This window comes from Anabrus simplex, chromosome 2 (genome assembly GCF_040414725.1).
Source record: "Anabrus simplex isolate iqAnaSimp1 chromosome 2, ASM4041472v1, whole genome shotgun sequence".
NCBI lineage: Eukaryota > Metazoa > Arthropoda > Insecta > Orthoptera > Tettigoniidae > Anabrus > Anabrus simplex.
Window position 1 is genome coordinate 625,869,619 of NC_090266.1, and position 22,044 is coordinate 625,891,662.

At 42.6% G+C, this 22,044-nt stretch overlaps 1 protein-coding gene across 1 annotated transcript in view; it reads left to right on the forward strand.

Moving 5' to 3' along the window:
* The window catches only part of LOC136864277 (uncharacterized), a 459,021-nt gene that overhangs the window by 331,426 nt on the left and 105,551 nt on the right, over positions 1–22,044 (forward strand). Inside the window, exon 5 of the mRNA XM_067141051.2 lies at positions 78–207. Within this exon, the coding sequence (XP_066997152.2) occupies positions 78–207 (130 nt within the window). The remainder of the gene's footprint in view (positions 1–77; positions 208–22,044) is intronic.

Sequence of the window (22,044 nt, forward strand, 5' to 3'; positions counted from 1 at the left end):
CACAACAAAACTGAAGTCTCTCACGACCAGGATATTTGACGAATAGCATCATTAATATCCGTGTTGTGTTTTTGTAGGTGGATAATGTTGAGCATCCGTCGTGGCAGGCTCAGCTGAGGGGCCGCAAGAAGTGGGTACTCGAGCCACCTCCAGAGTGCTACTACCAGTGTGAGCGCCTGCAGGTGACGGTCAACCCAGGAGAGATATGTAAGTGTACGCTTAATATGTTACAACAGTCAAACAATGTCTTACTCTTTAGATAATTATTGTTGCTGAGGTTCAGTAGAATTCCAGAATATTTCAATGTATTTTAAATTTCTTGAAATTAGTTACAAGTGTATGGATTTGTAAGTAAATAACTTTGGTCAATTAGTCGTTCGTTTCCTCTGGCCCACAAAAGAGTATATAGGTGCTTCTTTCCTTCTCATACGAATAAAAACATACCTGTGAATGTGATGACAGAATATTTTGTTTTGAATTCGGGAGATAGTGGGTTCGAACCCCACCGTCGACAGCCCTGAAGATGGTTTTCCGTTGTTTCCCATTTTCACACCAGGCAAATGCTGGGGATAAACCTTAATTAAGGCCACGTTTGTTTCCTTCCCACTCCTAGCCCTTTCCTATCCCATCGTCTCCATAAAACCTATCTGTGTCGGTGCGACGTAAAGCGATTTGTAAAAGAACTGAAAATTTTGTTAGAGTAGAACGAAGTCAGGGAAAACTTTAATCTGGAATAGAACGAAGAGAGAGTAATCTTGCGTCCAGAGCATAACGAGGAGGGAGAGAGAGAGAGAGAGAGAGAGAACTTTCATCCAGAGTAGAACGAGGACAGAGAAAACATTCTTCCAGAGAAGAACGAGGGGAGAGAAAACTTTCAATTGGTGTCGAACGAGGAGAGAGAAAACTTTCCTTTGGTGTAGAAGGAGAAAAGAGAAAACTTTCATTTGGTGTATAACGAGGACAGAGAGAACTTTCATCTAGAACAGAACGAGGAGAGAGAGAACTTTCATCTAGAGCAGAACGAGGAGAGAGATAACGTTCATCTAGAGCAGAACGAGGAGTGAGAGAACTTTCATCTAGAGCAGAACGAGGAGTGAGAGAACTTTCATCTAGAGCAGAACGAGGAGTGAGAGAACTTTCATCTAGAGCAGAACGAGGAGTGAGAGAACTTTCATATAGAGCAGAACGAGGAGAGAGAGAACTTTCATCTAGAGCAGAACGAGGAGTGAGAGAACTTTCATCTAGAGCAGAATGAGGAGAGAGAGAGAACTTTCAGCTAGAGCAGAACGAGGAGAGAGAGAACTTTCATCTAGAGCAGAACGAGGAGAGAGAGAACTTTCATCTAGAGCAGAACGGGAGAGAGAGCTTTCATCTAGAGCAGAACGAGGAGAGAGAGAGAACTTTCATCTAGAGCATAACGAGGAGAGAGAGAGAGAACTTTCATCTAGAGCAGAACGAGGAGTAAGAGAGAACTTTCATCTAGAGCATAACGAGGAGAGAGAGAACTTTCATCTAGAGCAGAACGAGGAGAGAGAGATAACTTTCATCTAGAGCAGAACGAGGAGAGAGAGAACTTTCATCTAGGGCAGAACGAGGAGAGAGAGAACTTTCATCTTGAGCAGAACGAGGAGAGAGAGAACTTTCATCTAGAACAGAACGAGGAGAGAGAGAACTTTCATCTAGAGCAGAACGAGGAGAGAGAGAACTTTCATCTAGAGCAGAACGAGGAGAGAGAGAGAACTTTCAGCTAGAGCAGAACGAGGAGAGAGAGAACTTTCAGCTAGAGCAGAACGAGGAGAGAGAGAACTTTCAGCTAGAGCAGAACGAGGAGAGAGAGAGAACTTTCATCCTGAACAGAATAAGGATAGAGATAGATACGGATAGGGTAGAATGGGAACAAAGATCATTAAACTAAAATAGAGCGAAGGGAGAGATCCTGCTAGAGGAGTGAAACGAGAACAAATAACTTTCCATTTCAGACAAATTTTTATTTAGATTTAAATATTGCATTCGAGAGATGGTAAGTTCGAATCCCGCCGTCGGCAGTCCTGAATACACCCGGTGAATTTTGTACCTCAAGATGGCAGCGCTACCCGAGGTCATACTCTTGTTGCTAGCTACAATGAGTTACCTTGTCGCACGTGCCACCTAGAAATTATTTCGCTTTTAAAACTTGAATGTTTTTGCAGCACTCACCGACCTAACCGCTTCCGAATCTATAGACATAGCTACGTCAAAACAAGTGTTTCCTGAAAAAACAAGCACGAAAAACGTTGAAGAGAAAGGTCTTCGGCTAGAAGGATGATGTCAGGAAGTGGTGGCAACTAAACTGCAAGTAATGTCACGTAATTGAAAGTCAATCACGCCTGTACAGCTTTTTCATCGGGCAATTCAGACCTACTTACAGGTTAAAGAAAGGCACAGTGTGAGTGAACACTAAACAAGCAACAAGTGAAGAAACTATTGCCTGCAGAGATGGACTTCAGGAGGAGAGCTGAAGGGAAATTCGTTATTTAACATTAGAACGAGAATAGGGGAATTCATCGAGGCAGAAATGATAGAGTTTCCAAGGTAACGCTGAACGGAAATCTGGGTAAGAGGGAACGGGTCTTAGATGTTGAAGAATGAAATTTGTGGAGCAGAAACTTGTGATTTTGCTGTGGTGTAGGGGCATATCTGCTTCATATCCCACGTCAGGAATTTTTACCTGAATCCCAGGGCTGGCTCGAGGTCCACGCAGCCTGCGTGATTAGAATTGAGGAGCTATGTGACGGCGAGATAGCAACCCCGGTCTAGAAAGCCAAGAATAACAGCCGAGAGTATTGTCGTGCTGACCCCGTAATCTGCAGGCAGCAGTAGCTTGGTAGTGCATTTCCCTTCGGGGAGGTTAAGCAAAGGGGGGTTGGTTTCCGTTTGAATGATGCGATGCGAGGAAACAAGTACCATCTACTGCAGCTGATCATTTAAAGGAAGATAAGGCAAAGGAAGACTGGGGAAAAACAGACGAATTTCTTGATTGATAATCCCAAAACATGGTTTACCTATTCCACTACAGAGCTGTTTCGTACCGTAACATCTAAAGCAAGAATCTCTGTGGTGGTAGCCCACCTTCTGAGAGGTGAAGCACTTGAAGTTTGAATAATAATAATAATAATAATAATAATAATAATAATAATAATAATAATAATAATAGGGGCTGCCTGGCCGAGGTGGTAATGGCGTGCTCGGTTCGCCCGGAAGGACGTGGGTTCGAATCCCCGTCAGGAAGTCGTAAAATTTAAGAAACGAGATTTCCACTTCCGGAGGTGCATATGGCCCTGAGGTGCACTCAGCCTACACCAAAAATGAGTACCCGGTTAATTCCTGGGGGCAAAGGCGCCCGGGCGTAGAACTAACCACTCTACCCCATCAAGTGCCGAGGTTACGGATAGTGGAAGCCTTTACCTTCCACCCCTCCAAGGGCCTTCATGGCCTGTACGGAGATGACTTTGCTTTGCTTTTTAATAATAATAATAATAATAATAATAATAATAATAATAATAATAATAATAATAATAAACATACGTCTTCATTTTAGACTACCGAGCAAGTTGGCCCTGCGGTTAAGGGCGCGCAGCTGTGAGCTTGCATTCGGGAGATAGTGGGTTTGAATCCCACTGTCGGCAGCCCTGAAGATAGTATTCCTTGATTTCCCATTTTCACACAAGGCAAATGCTGGGGCTGTACCTTAATTAAGGCCACGGTCGCTTCCTTCACACTCCTAGACCTTTCCTATCCCATCGTCGCCATAAGCCCTATCTGAGTCGGTGGGACGTAAAGCAACTTGTAAAAAAATGATAGACTGTTACGCCTTTCAGAATTCAATCTGCAAGCCTATGTGAATTTACTAATCGCCACCAAATTCCTCTATTTGTAACTAACTAATAGAAACTGAGTCTAAACGTCGTCGTTTTGATCTCCCTCTACTTCTCTTATCCTTGATGGCCGAGTCCATTATTCTCCTAGGTAACCTATCCTCCTCCATTCACCTCAAATGACCTTCCCACGAAGCCGGTTTATGCATATGGGTTCATGATTCGAGTTAATTCCCAACTTAGCCTTTGTCTCATCATTCCGAGTACCCTCCTGCCATTGTTCCCACCTGCTTGTACCAGCAATCATTCTTGCAACATTCATGTCTGTTACTTCTAACTTATGAATAAGATATCCTGAGTCCACCAATCTTTCACTCCCGGAAAGCAAAGTTGATCTGAAAACAGACAGGTGTAAAGGTAGCTTCGTCCGTGAGCTGACTTCCTTCTAACAGAACACTGTTGATCGCAACTGCGAGCTCACTGCATTAACTTTGCCGCACCTTGATTCAGTCTCACTATATCCTGGGAGTATACACATCCTAAATACTTGAAATGATCTACCTGTTCCAGCTTTGTATTCCCAACCTGACATTCATTTCTCTTAGGTTGCACTTTAGTCTTGGAAAAGCTACTTTTCATATCATACCTAATGCACCTGAAGCCTCCGTGGCTCAGATGGCAGCGCGTCGGCCTCTCGCCGCTGGATATCGTGGTTCAAACCCCGGCTATTCCATGTGGACAACTCCATTCTCATTTCATAGCATCTATCAGTCATTACTAAATCACTTTGGGAGAGGCGACCCCACCGTACTAATAGCCGTCCGGTTCCATGGCTAAGTGGTTAGCTTGCTGGCCTTTCGTCACAGGGGTCCCGGGTTCGATTCCCGGCAGGGTCGGGAATTATTAACCATAATTGATTAATTCCGCTGGCACGGGGCTGGGTGTATGTGTCGTCTTCTTCGTCATTTCATCCTCATCACGACGCGCAGGTCGCCTACGGGTGTCAACTCAAAAGACCTGCAACTGGCGAGCCGAACTTGTCCTCGGACACTCCCGGCACTAAAAGCCATACGCCATTTCATTTTATCGTACTAATAGCCTATATATGTTTCATTCATTACATCCCTGACCCGGTCAATGACTCAAAAACAGGTTGTAGGTTTTCATTTTCACTTAATGCACCTATTTTCAAGTTCCAAGATATTTGATTGCAGCATTCACCACACTCTGCCAGTAAGACCATGATGATGATGATAATGCTTGTTGTTTAAAGGGACCTAACATCGAGGTCATCGGACCCTAATGGTACGAAATGAGACGAAATGTAACGACAAATTAAAAGTCCAAAATTTTCCACTGACCAGTATTCAAAGCGCGAGGACGAAGAAAGAATGGATGGACGGATATGAATTTAAAACGATCAGTGGAACCGACCCACAGCGCCTCACATGCAAGAAGCTGGCACATAACTATAAAATTACTGACCAAGGGACTGCGTCTATAGCACGATGCTGAATCGATTGTGCTTGTAGACGAAACGGGTCCAAAATCCAGGTCGTCGCCCGCTCATAATGGCACTTATCGCTAGGAAAGTAGAACCATGCTATTTGTCATTTAGCGGTACTAATCAAAAGTAGCGTGGACTTGCGGTATTCCACACATTATGGTACTACTCACAGGTAATGTAATGCGCACATGTAACACAGACCTATGGTGTTTCACACATTGCGGCGCTATTTACAGGCAACGCAAACCTATGCCGTTCCTCACATAAGTGGACTAACCACAGGGACCCGAACTATCCCGTGGTATTCCTCACATAGTGGGAACTAAGCATAGTCAAGGCAGAACCATGGTGTTGCTCATATAGGGGTACGAATCACAGGTACTGTAAGACCCTCATCTTGATTCACACGCTGTTGCTATTAATCACAAACCTATTGCGTACCTAACATAAGTTAGTTATACTACGCGCAAGTAAATGCGACCCATGGTGTTCCCTGCATAATGGTACTAATTACAAGTAGCCTCATGATTCTAATTTGATTATCCCTTGGTCGCCCCTTTTAGTCGCCTCTTACGACAGGCAGGGGATACCACGGGTGTAGGGTATTCTACGTGTGTGTCCCCCACCCTCAGGGGGTACTGTGTTTGGTCCGCGAGAGGTATTTTATTTCCCTCAAGTCCGCCGGCAAGCCGGTTAGGATGACCCTATCCGTCACCTCGGACGCGCCACGAGGGAGTATCACCTCTCTCCCCGCTACGCCGGCGTAGTAGGTTCGTGGCCATTAAGACCAAGTCGTCGGCATAGGCCAGCCTGCTTACTATATTTCCACTTAACTGAATCCCTCCCGGCCACTTTATACCTTTCAATAGATGATCCATGTGAACTATCAACAACAAAGGCGAAAGATTACAGCCTAGTCTAGCCCCAGCAAGTACCCTGAAACAATTCTCGCGGCAACCCAATTGTCAGCATAAATTCATTTAATTGCTACCTCTAATCCCGAAGTCCCCCAGTACGACGAACATCTTTTCCCTCGGTATTAGGTCATATGCCTTTTCAGATCTACGAAAAATTAACATAACTGTCTATTTCTCTCGTAGCATTTTTTTAATTACCTGGCGCATAAATCTGATCATGGTTCATGGTGTGGGTTACTGTAGTCAAGTCCTAGTTCGTGAACCATGGACAACGGCTGAGTGGCCTAGTAAGTGGTCCTGAGAGTCGGGATACCAGTTGCTATGGAATGGGAGTGGGCATCTCGGACATATTCTGAGTCGTGGCCCTCCTTGTGCTCAGGCGGCTAGGACTATACAATTCACCGGTGGTCCATAACCCGTTAGAGGAGAGATCCTCACTTGGACTATGTGCAAGTAGGGTAGCAACCTGCTTCATGAATTTACCGAGCTCAGAACATTTTAAGCAAGCCTCGGACCTGTGGGAGTAACGGGGTCCCACTCCCATTTGACAGGCGAGGGACTCCTTGGAAACAACTTGGCGAACGAAATGGAATTCGATGGGGAGCTATCAATATTAATGGAGCTTATGGACGAAAGAAAGTAGAACTGGCTGAGTCAGCAAAGAGGATGCACCTGGATGTGCTAGGAGTAAGTGATATTCGGGTAAGGGGAGATAACGAGGAAGAGATAGGAGATTATAAAGTGTATTTGACGGGTGTTAGAAAGGGAAGGGCAGAGTCTGGGGTAGGGCTCTTTATCAGAAATACCATTGCACGCAACATAGTTTCTGTTAGGCACGTAAATGGGCGAATGATGTGGGTAGATTTGTCAGTTGGAGGAATTAGGACAAGAATTGTGTCCGTGTATTCACCATGTGAGGGTGCAGATGAGGATGAAGTTGACAAGTTTTATGAAGCATTGAGTGACATCGTAGTCAGGGTCAACAGCAAGGATAGAATAGCGCTAATGGGTGATTTCAATGCGAGACTTTAGAATAGAACTGAAGGATACGAAAGGGTGATTGGTAAATGTGGTGAAGATATGGAAGCTAATAGGAATGGGAAGCGTTTGCTGGACTTCTGTGCTAGTATGGGTTTAGCAGTTACGAATACATTCTTTAAGCATAAGGCTATTCACCGCTACACATGGGAGGCTAGGGGTACCAGATCCATAATAGACTATATATTAACCGACTTCGAATTCAGGAAATCTGTTAGGAATGTACGAGTTTTCCGGGTATTTTTCGATGATACAGACCACTATCTGATCTGTAGTGAACTAAGTATCTCTAGGCCTAGGGTAGAGAAAGTGAAATTTGTCTGCAAACGAATAAGGGTAGAAAATCTCCAGGACGATGAAATGACAGGAGTACATGGATATGATTAGTGAGAAGTTTCGAACAGTAGACAGTAAGCAGGTTCAGGACATAGAAAGTGAATGGGTGGCATACAGGGATGCTGTAATAGAAACAGCAAGGGAATGCCTAGGAACAACTGTGTGTAAAGATGGGAAAAGGCGAACATCTTGGTGGAATGATGAAGTGAGAGCAGCCCGTAAACGTAAAAAGAAGGCTTATCAGAAATGGCTCCAAACAAGGGCCGAGGCAGACAGGGATTTGTACGTAGATGAAAGAAACAGAGCGAAACAAATAGTTGTCGAATCCAAAAAGAAGTCATGGGAAGATTTTGGTAATAACCTGGAAAGACTAGGCCAAGCAGCAGGGAAACCTTTCTGGACAGTAATAAAGAATCTTTGGAAGGGAGGGAAGAAGGAAATGAACAGTGTTTGAGTAATTCAGGTGAACTCATAATAGATCACAGGGAATCACTGGAGTGGTGGAGGGAATATTTTGAACATCTTCTCAATGTAAAAGGAAATCATCCTGGTGGTGTTTCAAACAGCCAAGATCATGGCGAGGAGGAAAATGATGTTGGTGAAATTATGCTTGAGGAAGTGGAAAGGATGGTAAATAAACTCCATTGTCATAAGGCAGCAGGAATAGATGAAATTAGACCTGAAATGGTGAAGTATAGTGGGAAGGCAGGGATGACATGGCTTCATAGAGTAGTAAAATTAGCGTGGAGTGTTGGTAAGGTACTTTCAGATTGGACAAAGCAGTAATTGCACCTATCTATAAGCAAGGGAACAGGAAGGATTGCAACAACTATCGAGGTATCTCATTGATTAGTATACCAGGCAAAGTATTCACTGGCATCTTGGAAGGTAGGGTGCGATCAGTCGTTGAGAGGAAGTTGGATGAAAACCAGTGTGGTTTCAGACCACAGAGAGGGTGTCAGGATCAGATTTTCAGCATGCGCCAGGTAATTGAAAAATGCTACGAGAGGAATAGGCAGTTGTGTTTATGTTTCGTAGATCTGGGGAAAGCATACGACAGGGTACCGAGGGAAAAGATGTTCACTATACTGGGGGACTATGGAATTAAAGGTAGATTATTAAAATCAATCAAAGGCATTTATGTTGACAATTAGGCTTCAGTGAGAATAGATGGTAGAATGAGTTCTTGGTACTTACAGGGGTTAGACAAGGCTGCAATCTTTCACCTTTACTATTGGTAGTTTACATGGATCATCTGCTGAAAGGTATAAAATGGCAGGGAGGGATTCAGTTAGGTGGAAATGTAGTAAGCAGTTTAGCCTATGCTGACGACTTGGTCTTAATGGCAGATTGTGCCGAAAGCCTGCAGTCTAAATAGGCGCAATGAGTATGGTATGAAAATTAGCCTCTCGAGGACTAAATTGATGTCAGTAGGTAAGAAATTCAACAGAATTGAATGTCAGATTGGTGATACAAAGCTAGAACAGATCAATAATATCAAGTATTTAGGTTGTGTGTTCTCCCAGGATGGTAATATAGTAAGTGAGATTGAATCAAGGTGTAGTAAAGCTAATGCAGTGAGCTCGCAGTTGCGATCAGCAGTATTCTGTAAGAAGGAAGTCAGCTCCCAGACGAAACTATCTTTACATCGGTCTGTTTTCAGACCAACTTTACTTTACGGGAGCCAAAGCTGGGTTGACTCTACACCAGGCGAAATATAGCGAGAAGGCAGGGATGAAATAGCGTATGGCTTTTAGTGCCGGGAGATCCCAGGACGGGTTCGGTCCGCCAGGTACAGGTCTTTTGATTTGACTCCCGTATGCGACCTGCGCGTCGTGATGAGGATGCAATGACGATGACGACAACAATACACCCAGCCCCCGTACCAGGGAAATTAACCAATGATGGTTAAAATTCCCGACCCTGCCGGGAATCGAACCCGGGACCCCTGTGACCAGAGGCCAGCACGCTAACCATTTACCCATGGAGCCGAACGGTTGTGATATAGTCCGTTAGGGATATAGTGCCCCTACCCTCCCATGTGTAGTGGTGATATCCTTGTGCTTATGAAGAATTTATTCGTAACTCCTAATCCCATAGTAGCACAGTAGTCCAGTAAACGCTTCCCATTCCTATTAGCTCTCATAACCCATCACCTTTTCGGACCATTCAGTTCTGTTTCCAACTCTAGAATTCAAACTGTCCATTAGCACTATCCTATCCTTGCTGTTGACCCTGACTGCGATGTCAGTCAATGATTCATAAAACTTGCTACTTGCTAACTTCAACCTCATCTGAAACCTCACATGATGAATATACTGAGGCAATTCTCGTCCTAATTCCTCCAACTACGCAAACTAATCGTTCATTTACGCGCCTAACAGAAACGTATGTTACGTACAATACTATTCCTGATGAACACTCCTGCCTCATACTCTGCCTTTTCCTTTTTTGTACCTGTTAAGAGCACTTCATAATCTCCTATCTCTTCCTCATTTTGTGCCTTTACCTGAATATCGTTAACTCCTAACATATACACACTCAGTCAGCTTTACATTCTTTCTTCCATAAGCCCCATTAATATTGATAGCTCCCCACAGAATTCCGTTTTGTTCACCAAGTTGTTTCCAAAGAGCCCCTCACCTGTGAAATGGAAGTGGGACTCTATTACTCTCAGAGGTCCGAGGCTTGTTTTAAATATTCTGAGCTCGGTAAATTCTGTGAACCATGACGCTACCCTACTCTCAAATAGTCCCTGTGAGGATCCCAACTCTAACGGGTTAGGGACCACCGGTGGATTGTATCGTCCTAGCCATGAACACAAGGATGGTCCCGACTCATCCAAGACGACCACTCCTATTCCATAGTAACTGGTTTTACGACTCTCAGGACCACATACTTGGGCACTCACCCGTTGCCTATGATTCACGAATTAGGACGTGACTACAGTACCCACACCATGAACCAATAATAATAATAATAATAATAATAATAATAATAATAATAATAATAATAATTTTTACATCCCACTAATTACTTTTGCGGTTTTCTGAGACGCCGAGGTGCCGAAATTTGTCACTGCACGGTCGAAACTCTCTTTACATCGGTCTGTTTTCTGATTGACTTTGCTGTACCTGGTAGAACCAGGATGTCTAGAACAAGAGAGGAAAGATGAAGAACAGGAACTGTAGCTGACAAGTGGGGAAGTAGGAGGAAAGGGAAATGTAAACTAGGATAGGAAAAGAAAGGTGGAACAGGCGAATGGTAGGGAGAAAAGGAAGGAGGTAGTAGCTTCTGTAGCCGTCAGAAAAGATAGGACTGACCAGGAGGGGAGGGGATCAAATGAGTTTTGTAGGTTTGAGGCTCTGGTCATGGGGGTTTCTATTGTTAGACATGTGGGAAAAGTGTGTGGAGAAAAGGGAATCAGGGAAGAGTGTTATCCGGCAATTAGGTTAAGGCAGATATTGCGGAAAGTAGAAGAGAAGGAGGAGGGAAAGGAGAAGATGGTGGTGTTTCACGTTCGTACCAACAACGTAAGGCAAACAGGTATAAGTACCAACATAGCTGGGGATGTGTGGGATCTGGTAAATGCAACACGGGTGAAGTTTAAGGAAGCAGAGATTGTTATCAGTGGAATACTGTGTAGGAGGGGCATTGACTGGAAGGTTATTAAGGATTTAAATGTGACTATGGAGCGGGTATGTGAGAGACTGGGATTTAGATTTCTAGATGCTAATGGCTGGGTAGGAGATAGGGATCTGTGCTCATTTGGCCTTCACTTAAACCTCATTGATACGTATAAGTTAGGAAATTAGTTTAGAAGGGTTATAGTGAGGTACATTCAGGGAAACAGGATGGTCTAGGGAGCGGTGATAAGGATACAGGCATCTGGAAGTCGAGTAGGGATGACATAAAATGTTAGTGTTGAACTGTAGAAGTATTATAAAGAAAGGAATATTGTAATAGGAGTTGAATCATAGCTGAGAAATTATGTAATTGATGCAGACATTTTCTCACGGAACTGGAGTGTTTATCGTAGAGATAGGATAGGAATGGTAGGAGGAGGGTATTCATTCTGGTGAAAGAAGGCAGAAATACTAAGGAAGTACTGGAATTTACCCATGATAACAATGCCATTTATAAAATACAAAACTGAAAACTAGAAAAGCAGCAGGAATTGATAAAATTACTGGGGATATACCGTAGAAAATGGGCTGGGATATACACTAGCACCATATCTGAAGTACTTATTTGACTATTGTTTGCATGAAGGAGCTACACCAAATGAATGGAGAGTTGCTATATGTAGTAGCCCCTGTGTATAAAGGAAAGTGGGATAGGCATGAAGCTGAAAATTACAGGCCAGTAAGTTTGACGTGCGTTACATGTAAGCTTTGGGAGAGCATTCTTTCTGATTATATGAGAGATGTTTGTGAAATTAATAACTGGTTCGCTAGAAGACAGTTCGGGTTTAGGAAAGGTTATTCCACTGAAGCTCAGCTTGTAGGATTCCAGCAAGATGTAGCAGATATCATGGATTCAGGAGGTCAAATGGACTGTATCGCGATTGACCTGTCTAAGGCATTTGATAGGGTAGATCATGGGAGACTACTGGCAAAAATGAGGGCTTTTGGATTAGACAAAAGAGTGATTGAATGGGTAACGATATTTCTAGAAAATGGAGATCAGAGAATTGGAATAGGCGAAGCTTTAACTGATCCTATAATCATTAAGAGGGGAATTCCACAAGGCAGTATTACTGGCCCTTTATATTTCCTTATATATATAAATGATATGATTAAAGAAGTGGAATCAGAGATAAGTCTTTTTGCGGATGATGTCATTCTGCATAGAGTAATAAGTAAGTTACAAGATTGTGAACAACTGCAAAAAGACCTCGACAATATTGCGAGATGGACAACAGACAATGGTATGATGATGAACGGGGTTAAAAGCCAGGTTGTCAGTTTCACTAATAAGTCCTCTCAGTTTGAATTACTACCTTGATGGGATGAGAGTTATTTATAGGGATCACTGTAAATACCTAGGAGTAAATATAAGGTATGATCTTCATTGTGGCAATCACATAAATGGGATTGTAAATGAAAGGTACATATGATTTTGAGGGTACTTCGGGGTTGTAGTAATTATGTAAAGGAGAGGGCATATCTCTGGATAAGACTCCAACTAGGGTATGGTTCCAGTGTACGGGACCCTCACCAGGATTACTTGATTGAAGGAGTGGAAGGAATCCAAAGAAAAGCAGCTTGATTTGTTCTGGGTGATCTCTGACAAAAGAGTAGCTTTACGATAATGTTGCCAAATTTGGGCTGGGAAGACTTGGGAGAAAGGAGACGAGCTGCTCTACTAAGTGGAGAGATGGCGCGGAATGACATTAGTAGACGAATAATTTTGAGTGGTGTTTTTAAAGGTAGGAAAGATCACAATATGAAGATGAAGTTGGAATTCAAGAGAAAAATGGGGGCAAATATTCGTTTATAGGTAGGGGAGTTAGCGATTGGAATAACTTACCAAGGGAGATGTTGAATAAATTTGCAAATTCTTCGCAGTCATTTAAGCAAAGGCTAGGAAAAAAACAGATATGAAATCTGCCAGCTGTGCGACTGCCCTAAATGCAGATCAGTGTTGACTGATCGATTGTTTGTCTTATTCGTAAGTTAGGAGTAACAGACATAAAGGTAGTGGGAATGATTGCTGGTACCAATGCGTGGGAACAGTGGTAGGAGGTTACTCAGAATGAGGAGATAATGGCTTAAGATTGGAATATAACTCCCTGGGTGAATCTGTACGCATGAACCGGCTTCGGTGGTGGGGGTCATGTGAGGCATATAGAGGGGTATAGGTTGTCTAGGAGAATAAAGGGCTCGGCCATAGAGGTAAGGGAAGCAGAGGGAGACCGAGGTGATTGATGGTTAGACTTAATTATTTAGTGATGAGATGTGTGGAACTAAATGAGAACACAGAGCTAGTTGCAAGTACACGGTTGTGGAGGTGCTTAGTCATATCACAGGGACTTGCCGACTGAACGCTGAAACTCGTAACAATCTGTAATGAAGTATTATGCCATTACTATTATTATTATTATTATTATTATTATTATTATTATTATTATTATTATTATTATTATTATTATTATTATTATTGAACCATGAATTAGGCATCTCAGACTATACATTAACTCCGCCAGCTCTACGGTGATGTAACCTGTGTCATTCCTGATGAACTATCTGATTGAAATAGTCTCAACTCTAAGGAACAGATGTCTGTACTCTCGGTTTACTAGAGAAGTCTAGTGTTTGAAGACTTTAACCAGTATTAATAATCTCTTTGTTTTCAAGTTTGAGCGTGTAATCTGTCTTCTTTTATTTGTCTGTTGTGATCCCTGTTATTAAAGTTATCCTCCAATCATGTTGCTTCTGTCCTAGATCCTATCCTCCAATCATTTCTTCTCTTTCTTATTCCTTCTGGAAATCTCTACTGTGTTGTCTATTTAAGGGGTGGTTTTTTGAAACGAATGTCTTGCAGTTGCGGCAGTCGAGTCTAAATAATGTTACTGGAAGGAAAGTTCCTCTGAAGGGAGATTATGCTGGAGGTGGGGGAGCGGCCGGCGTGAGAAAGCAGTTATGAGGCAGGCAGAATACCAATAATATGAACTATCTGCGTATGTAATTAGGGAGGATTTCTACGCCCCGTTTCAAAATGTAATTTTCAGTTCCTGGTCTCTTTAAATTTTAAGTGTAGAGTTTTTCCCCTAATAGCATTTTGGAAAATATAAAGAAGCACGAGTGACGTACGCTCGTTAAACTTCCTCTCAAACTTAAATTTGGTGACTAAGTTTTTCTAATAGTTACATTTAATTTCTTCCCATCGGCCTCGAATTTTTTTCATAACTTAGTCACCGAGCAGTATGGATTAACCTCTGCTTCGCCCGGCCTTATGCGCAATTAGGTAATGTAAATTTATTTCTGGAGTGCTTAGGTTTTGCCTCCATTAATTTTGATTTGCGGCCTTTTGTAAATTTAATCTTCTAGTTCTTTCTTCACTTTTGTGTCCGAGTAGCGTGCCCTGTTTACCGTGGATCTGTAGAACCCTTTTATTGTGTACGAGTGTACGAACTCCTTTTCAAGCAACGTTTTGTTGCTGTTTCACATGTTAATGTAATAAGCTACTGGTCCATATGAGACCATTGTTTAAATGCATATAAATTTTATTTCTGAGTTCGAGACCTTTGTAAACTTTTAAATTGAACTCCAGCGTTCGAGACCAGATTTGTAAATTGTATCAGAAGCTACGGCCAAGCTGAACAGGCTTGTCTGACCCCATATGTAACGACTTGTAAAAGTCTGAAAACTCGGATTATAAACTGCATGGTGTCCGAGCTTCTGTGTCCATCAATTGTTCATTATCGGGAGCCTCCGAGTTCTTTGTTTAAATAATCCTTAGCTTCCGAGCTCGTTTGGCACAAACCGATTTATAGCTTCCAAGCTCGTTTGGCACAAACCGATTTAGAGCTTTCGAGCTCGTTTGGCACCAACCGATTTAGAGCTTTCGAGCTCGTTTGGCACAAACCGATTTAGAGCTTTCGAGCTCGTTTGGCACCAACCGATTTCGAGCTTTCGAGCTCGTTTGGCACAAACCGATTTAGAGCTTTCGAGCTCGTTTGGCACAAACCGATTTAGAGCTTTCGAGCTCGTTTGGCACCAACCGATTTCGAGCTTTCGAGCTCGTTTGGCACAAACCGATTTAGAGCTTTCGAGCTCGTTTGGCACAAACCGATTTAGAGCTGACCAGCTCTCCTCTTGCTGATTTATTGTCACAATATTGTAAAATTTCTGAAACCTAACGCTTAACTTCTTGTTGTCTGAGCTTCCTGCTTTCTTTCCATATTGTCTGCTTAACTGTTATATTACGTTAAAGAGTTAAAGAGTTCATGCTGTTGAAAGAAAGAAAATATAATTTTCTCAAATTTTATTAGGTTTTCTCAAACTTTGATTTATGCTTTGTTCAGCCATTCACACCTCACGCTTCCTTCTCTCTGCTAGTTGCTTTACGTCGCACCGACACAGATAGGTCCTATGGCGACGAGGGGACACGAAAGGGCTAGGAATGGGAAGAAAGCGGCCGTGGCCTTAATGAATGTACAGCCCCAGCATTTTCCTGGTGTGAAAATGGGAAACCACGGAAAATCATCTTCAGGGCTGCCGACAGTGGGGGTTCGAACCCACTATCTCCCGGATGCGAGCTCACAGCCGCGCACTCCTAACCTCACGACCAACTCGCCTGGTCCTTCCCTCTGCGAACCGCGGATAAGTCCATAACAATTATTATTATTATTATTATTATTATTATTATTATTATTATTATTATTATTATTATTATTATTTGTTTCACCAGTTTACCCCTCACTATTTGAATCCCTGCCAATGCTTATGATTCCTTAGATGGACTTTATAATCCTAAGTACAACAATTCTGTAAGTCCGTGAGATGATGAGAAGCTAGCAGTTGCCCAATACATGGGTGTGTTCACGAAGGATCGCGTAGAGAGAGTAGATACCCGCGGACGTACTTGAACTAGTAAAGAGCGGACTTCACCTTGAGATAGCGATCAGCTGAGAGCAGCGCCAACATTCACGTCCGTGACCCGCCGCTCTGTGCCGTGCTATGCTGGAAAATGTTACCTCCTCGGAGTAACTTTGGCTTGAATTTTGCAGGGAAATGAGGTCAGCTTTAGATGTGGTGTTTTTCAAATATTAGCCTACTGCTACGTACCTCTTTCTTGGCCGTTAGAGCTTGTCGCTTAATTGTTATTCTTTATTACAGAGATTACTACTGAGGTCGGTGGCATTTGAGGGTATTCAAATTCAGCAATCCCGAGTCGTTGTCTTCCAACACGTTAAAGAACAGCGGAACAATATTTCGACATCCTGACGTCTCTTAAAATCTGCAGCAACTGAGGGGACGTCAAATAGAAAACCAGTATATTATTATTATTATTATTATTATTATTATTATTATTATTATTATTATTATTATTATTTAAAATGAAAATCCACAGCCTTTTTCTAGTCATTTGACCGGGTCAGGAATGGAATGAATGAAGCTCCCATCTAGCGACGAGAATAGGAACTATGCTGGCTGCCGAAGCCAGTCGCACTCCTCTGGGCCAATTATTAATGACTGACAGATGAAATGAAATTATACTGGAGAGTGGTTGCTGGAATGAAAGATGACAGGGAAAACCGGAGTACCCGCAGAACAACCTGCCCTGCCTCCACTTTGTCCAGCACAGATCTCATACGGAGTGACAGGGATTTGAACCACGAGACCAAGTGGTGAGAGGCCGGTGCGTTGCCACCTGAGCCAGGAGACTTGTATTATTATTATTATTATTATTATTATTATTATTATTATTATTATTATTATTATTATTATTATTATTATGTCGCTTTTCACACACTCTGGTGGGGTTACGGGTGAAAATTGTGTTGCACATGTGGACTTGGCTCTATTTTACGGTCGGATGCCCTTCCTGACGTCAACCGCAAGTGGAGGGATGTATTTACTATTGCGTGTTCCTGTGGTGATTGGTAGTGTGATATGCTGAGTGTGTATGATGGGGAGTGTGTTCAGTCCCCGAGTCAGAGGAATTAACCAGAAACAATTAAAATTCCCGACCATGCCGGGAATCGAACACGGGACCCACAGAACCGAAAGCCTCTGCGTTGATCATTCTGCCATGAAGCGAGATTATTATTATTATTTCGTTCTTTGTATGTATTAAATGAATATGGATTACATTAAAGTTATGCTTGCGTCTATTGTAGTTAATTTTATATGTGTTACTGATAGGTTTTACACAATTTTTTTTTGGGAGGGGGGGGGAGAATTTTGTTTCCTGCAGGCGAGCCTATATCATATTTGTTACGGCTTTGACACTACCGACGACCACAAAAAATACGAAATAGCGAATACCTCCTTGTACGTAGGATTGGTGACAAGGAAGCCATCTGACCAGACGAAGTACCAATCAAAGGTAACTGAAAAAAAAAAACGGAACGAAAAGATTAGGTTGTACAGTAATCTCGTTTTTTTAAAATTTGCTTTACGTCGCACCGACACAGACATGTCTTATGGCGACGAGGGGATAGGAAAGGCCTAGGAAGTGGAAGGAAGCGGCCGTGGTCTTAATTAAGATACAGCCCCGGCATTTGCCTGGTGTGAAAATGGGAAACCACGGAAAACCATCTTCAGGGCTGCCGACAGTGAGGCTCGAACCCACTATCTCCCGATTACCGGATACTGGCAGCACTTACGCGACTGCAGCTATCGAGCTCGGTCAGTAATCTCGTATGTCACGTTCATTGTATATTTACTAGGAAAGTGTAAGACAGAGGACAAGTATCTCCGACTTTGTCAGGTAAAACAAATATCATCTATCTATCTATCGATCTACTTTTTCTTACTTATTCCAGAACAGTCCCGAGGGTAGTATTTTATCTCAAGTTCTAACGCATAGATCCCAGACCGAGGCCGAGCCTACTACAACAAACATTACAGCTGTGGTTTCCTCGGTTAGTGGTAACGTAATCTAGCAGCCGCAATATGACGGTGAATAACGCCACATTGTGGAAAATAAGTAACAACCAGCTTGACGGTGAAGTTGAACAGTGTAGTGAAGCTAGAGCTAGGAAGGGTATGTCATGTGCTAATCAGTTCAACTATGGAACGAAAAAAAAAGGAATAATAATATATTTGGAAGATTAACAGTCGTCAGAAGACGATGCGAAACGAGAGGTGACATGTTCAAAAAAGCGTGCAACAGAAGGTGCATATGAAATTTCAGCGCGTCGCCATCTCGATTGTGCTGAAAAAATTCCGAGAGTGCTTTCCATAAACACCAGTGTTTTCATTTTGTATTGAAGTCCATAAAAAAATCTTCACAAAATCTATCGACAGTTGGACCTCTTGACCAGTCTAGCTTGTGTCACTATAAACAGTAATTGCACCGTTCTTTAACAGCGTTGCGTACAAATACGTTCACAGAACTGATTGGTCGCCGCACGCACTGCAGTCAACTAAAGACGCTACCGTTTCCTAGGAAGCTATGTCTTTTGTTCATGTGACTATGTTTTGGTGACATCATACAACATAGTAGCTATTTTGCCCGCTACATTACGTTATCGCTATTCGAAGCAAAAAGAAAAACTTACCACAGACCTAACAATAGTGTCTAACGTTAACCACCAACAAGACAAAGGTACCGTAACCCACAGGCTCACTACTGTAGAGTGAAACAAAATACACCATATTACAAACATAATGAAAAATCCACAGCCTGTTTCCAGTCATTCGACCAGGTCAGGAATGAATGAATCCCCCATCTAGCGGCTGCCGAAGACTGTCGCACTCCTCTGGGGCAATGATTAATGACTCGAAGAAGAAATTATATTGGAGACAGTGTTGCTCGAATAATAATTATAATAATAGTAATTATTTTATTATTCATTCATTCAACTTCGCTAATCGGCCAACTAGGGACCACGATAAGCCTCACTTTACATTCTGGCATTTGTTCATTTTTCGCTTGATCCACATCGTCTTCATCAGCTCACTGTGCTTAGCACGACGTTCTTCTGTCCATTTAGCACCAGTTGCCCGTTTTTTGTCCCGAAAAGTCCCAAAAGTCTTGATGGCTTTGAAAAGATTTCAGTCTTGTGCATCTTCTGCTTGTAGGCCCAGTTCTTTAAGATTGACATTAACGTACCATTATATTATTATTATTATTATTATTATTATTATTATTATTATTATTATTATTATTATTATTATTTTATGTGACACCAACATTTTTACAGTTTAAAGGGACGCCGGGGTGGCAGAATTTTGCCCCGTATTTTACGGGCCAGTAAATCTACCGACACGTGGCTGGTGTATTCGAGCACTTTCAATTACTACTGGGCTGAGCCAGGATCAAACCCCCTAACTTGAGCTCGGAAGGCCCGAGCTCCACTCAGCGGCAATTAGAGTAAAAGCTCTGTATAGGCTACCCGATAAAGACTTCGGCCTCAGCTAAAGTTGACACGGAAATTTCAATTCTTATGTGATGTAGTCAATGTGACCGGTGGTTTTCACCACGTTGGTCTGCATTGTGATGGTTATGAACTCTGCCAGGGAATTAAGTACAAGTATTTACACAACAGGTAGAGATATAAATCTTCGTTTCACCACAAGCTATAAAATTTTATTTTCATTAGTGATTTGCCCGAGATAAAGAGCTTTGACCTTATATAGGCCTATATACGATTTCCACGGTTTCTTTACGTGTGGCCTCTGGAGAGTCCTGATGCAGGTCTTTCGAGCTGACACCTACTAACGACACACAGCCCTAGAATTATCGGAATTAACCAATGAAGGTTAAAATCCCCGACGCAGCCGGAAATCGAATCCGGGAACCCTTGAATCAAGGGCCAGCACGCTAACTCAGTCTCTGTTTCATTAGGCTGTTCGCAAAATGCAGTTTACCACTGGCCATTCAAGAGTAAGTCAAGCAGAAGGCCAAGAGGTTTTTAACCTTGAGGTTCATGGAACTTCCTTAATAGTATGAAAAGGAGTGTTGTAGTTTTTGCAAATGTATGGCAAAGCACAATACAGGTTGGTTGGCGTGGTGCATTTAAATGACACAAGTGACTTCATACAATGTTTTGTTATGCTATAAGTACCGGGCGAGTTGGCCGTGCGGTTACGGGCACGCAGCTGTGAGCTTGCATCCGGGAGATAGTGAGCTCGAATCCCACTGTCGGCAGCCCAGAAGATGGTTTTCCGTGGTTTACCATTTTCACACCAGGCAAATGCTGGAGCTGTACCTTAATTAATTAAGGCCACGGCCGCTTCCTTCCAACTCCCAGCCCTCTCCTGTCCCATCGTCGCCATAAGACCTATCTGTGTTGGTGCGACGTGAAGCCAGTAGCAAAAAAAAAGATATGCTATAAGACATTCAACATAAGCCTGCCTTCTGAAGCACGAAGAAAGCTAAATGAGCAGCGCTGCAGCTTACCACCAGTTTAAGTCTTTTGACCAGAATCCTCATACGGGCGTCGTCTGCGATGGTAGGTCGATGTAAACAAAGCAAGAGTAGGGCTGTCCTTGAAGAACCGAGCTCGATAGCTGCAGTCGTTTAAGTATCCAGTATTCGGGAGATAGAGGGTTCGAACCCCACTGTCAGCAGCCCTGAAGATGGTTTTCCGTGGTTTCCCACTATTCAAACGGAAAGGAATTATCTACCGTATGTAACATATTTACAATATACAGGGTTATTCACCTAACATGTTACACGGAAATAACTTCTAAACCGTTAAAGATATCGGCATTCTGTTTTCATATTCGTAAATGGTAATCAGGGTCTTGTAAAATAACGTGATACTTAGTCTCATGGGGTGATTAATAACCGAGATATTAATACTAACTCCATATTTTTAAAAAGAACGTCACAAATTTATACAGCTAGCCTAAAAGTTCAACTACGTATAAGTTTAAATATGTACAGTTACTCCCATAAATATTCGGTCACTCTGATTTTTGACACACTTTTATTGGGTAGCCTGTTCTTACACTATAATGATAACGTATAATGCAATGAAACATATAGGAAAACATCATAACACGTTCTACAAACATTGTGATGTAAGTCAAACTCTTCTGACAGTCATTAGTACGCCATCTGTCGTACTTCAAATAAAAGCAGTAATTCCAGTACCGCCTCAAAAATATTCGGCCACTATACAAAAAGCAAAATACTTTCGCATAATTGACAACCCTGTTTCACATTTGGTACTTCGTAGGTCCAACTTGATTTTTTATGACCTCTTCCATTCGATTCGGCATACTGACGATAAATTTCTTGGTATAATCAGGGCTTAATGCCGCCCATTCTTGTAGCAGTCTCCTCTTCATTTCTGTGAGGGAACTTTGCGGCCGCAATTGCAGAGCTCCCTTCATTCGACTCGACACATTCTCGATGGGGTTCAAGTCGGCTGATTGTGGTGGAGTCTCCAAAACCTTCGGGCAGTTGTACAGCTGCCACTCCCTGACAAGTTACGACTTGTGTTTAGGATTGTTATCTTGGTAGAACTTGAAAGTACGCTGTATACCAAGTTGTTCCGCAAATTGTCGCAAACTGTTTTTGAGGAGCCAAGTAGCCCTCTTTTGTCGAAGTATGTTCAGTGAAACTGAGTGAACAATCCCCGTTCGATACTACACATCCCCACACCATTGGGCCTCCTCCACCATATTTTACCGTTGCTTGTAAATTGCTTGTTTTCAGTTCCCCGTGACGTTTCCGCCACACCAATTGCTTTCCATCGGACCCGAAG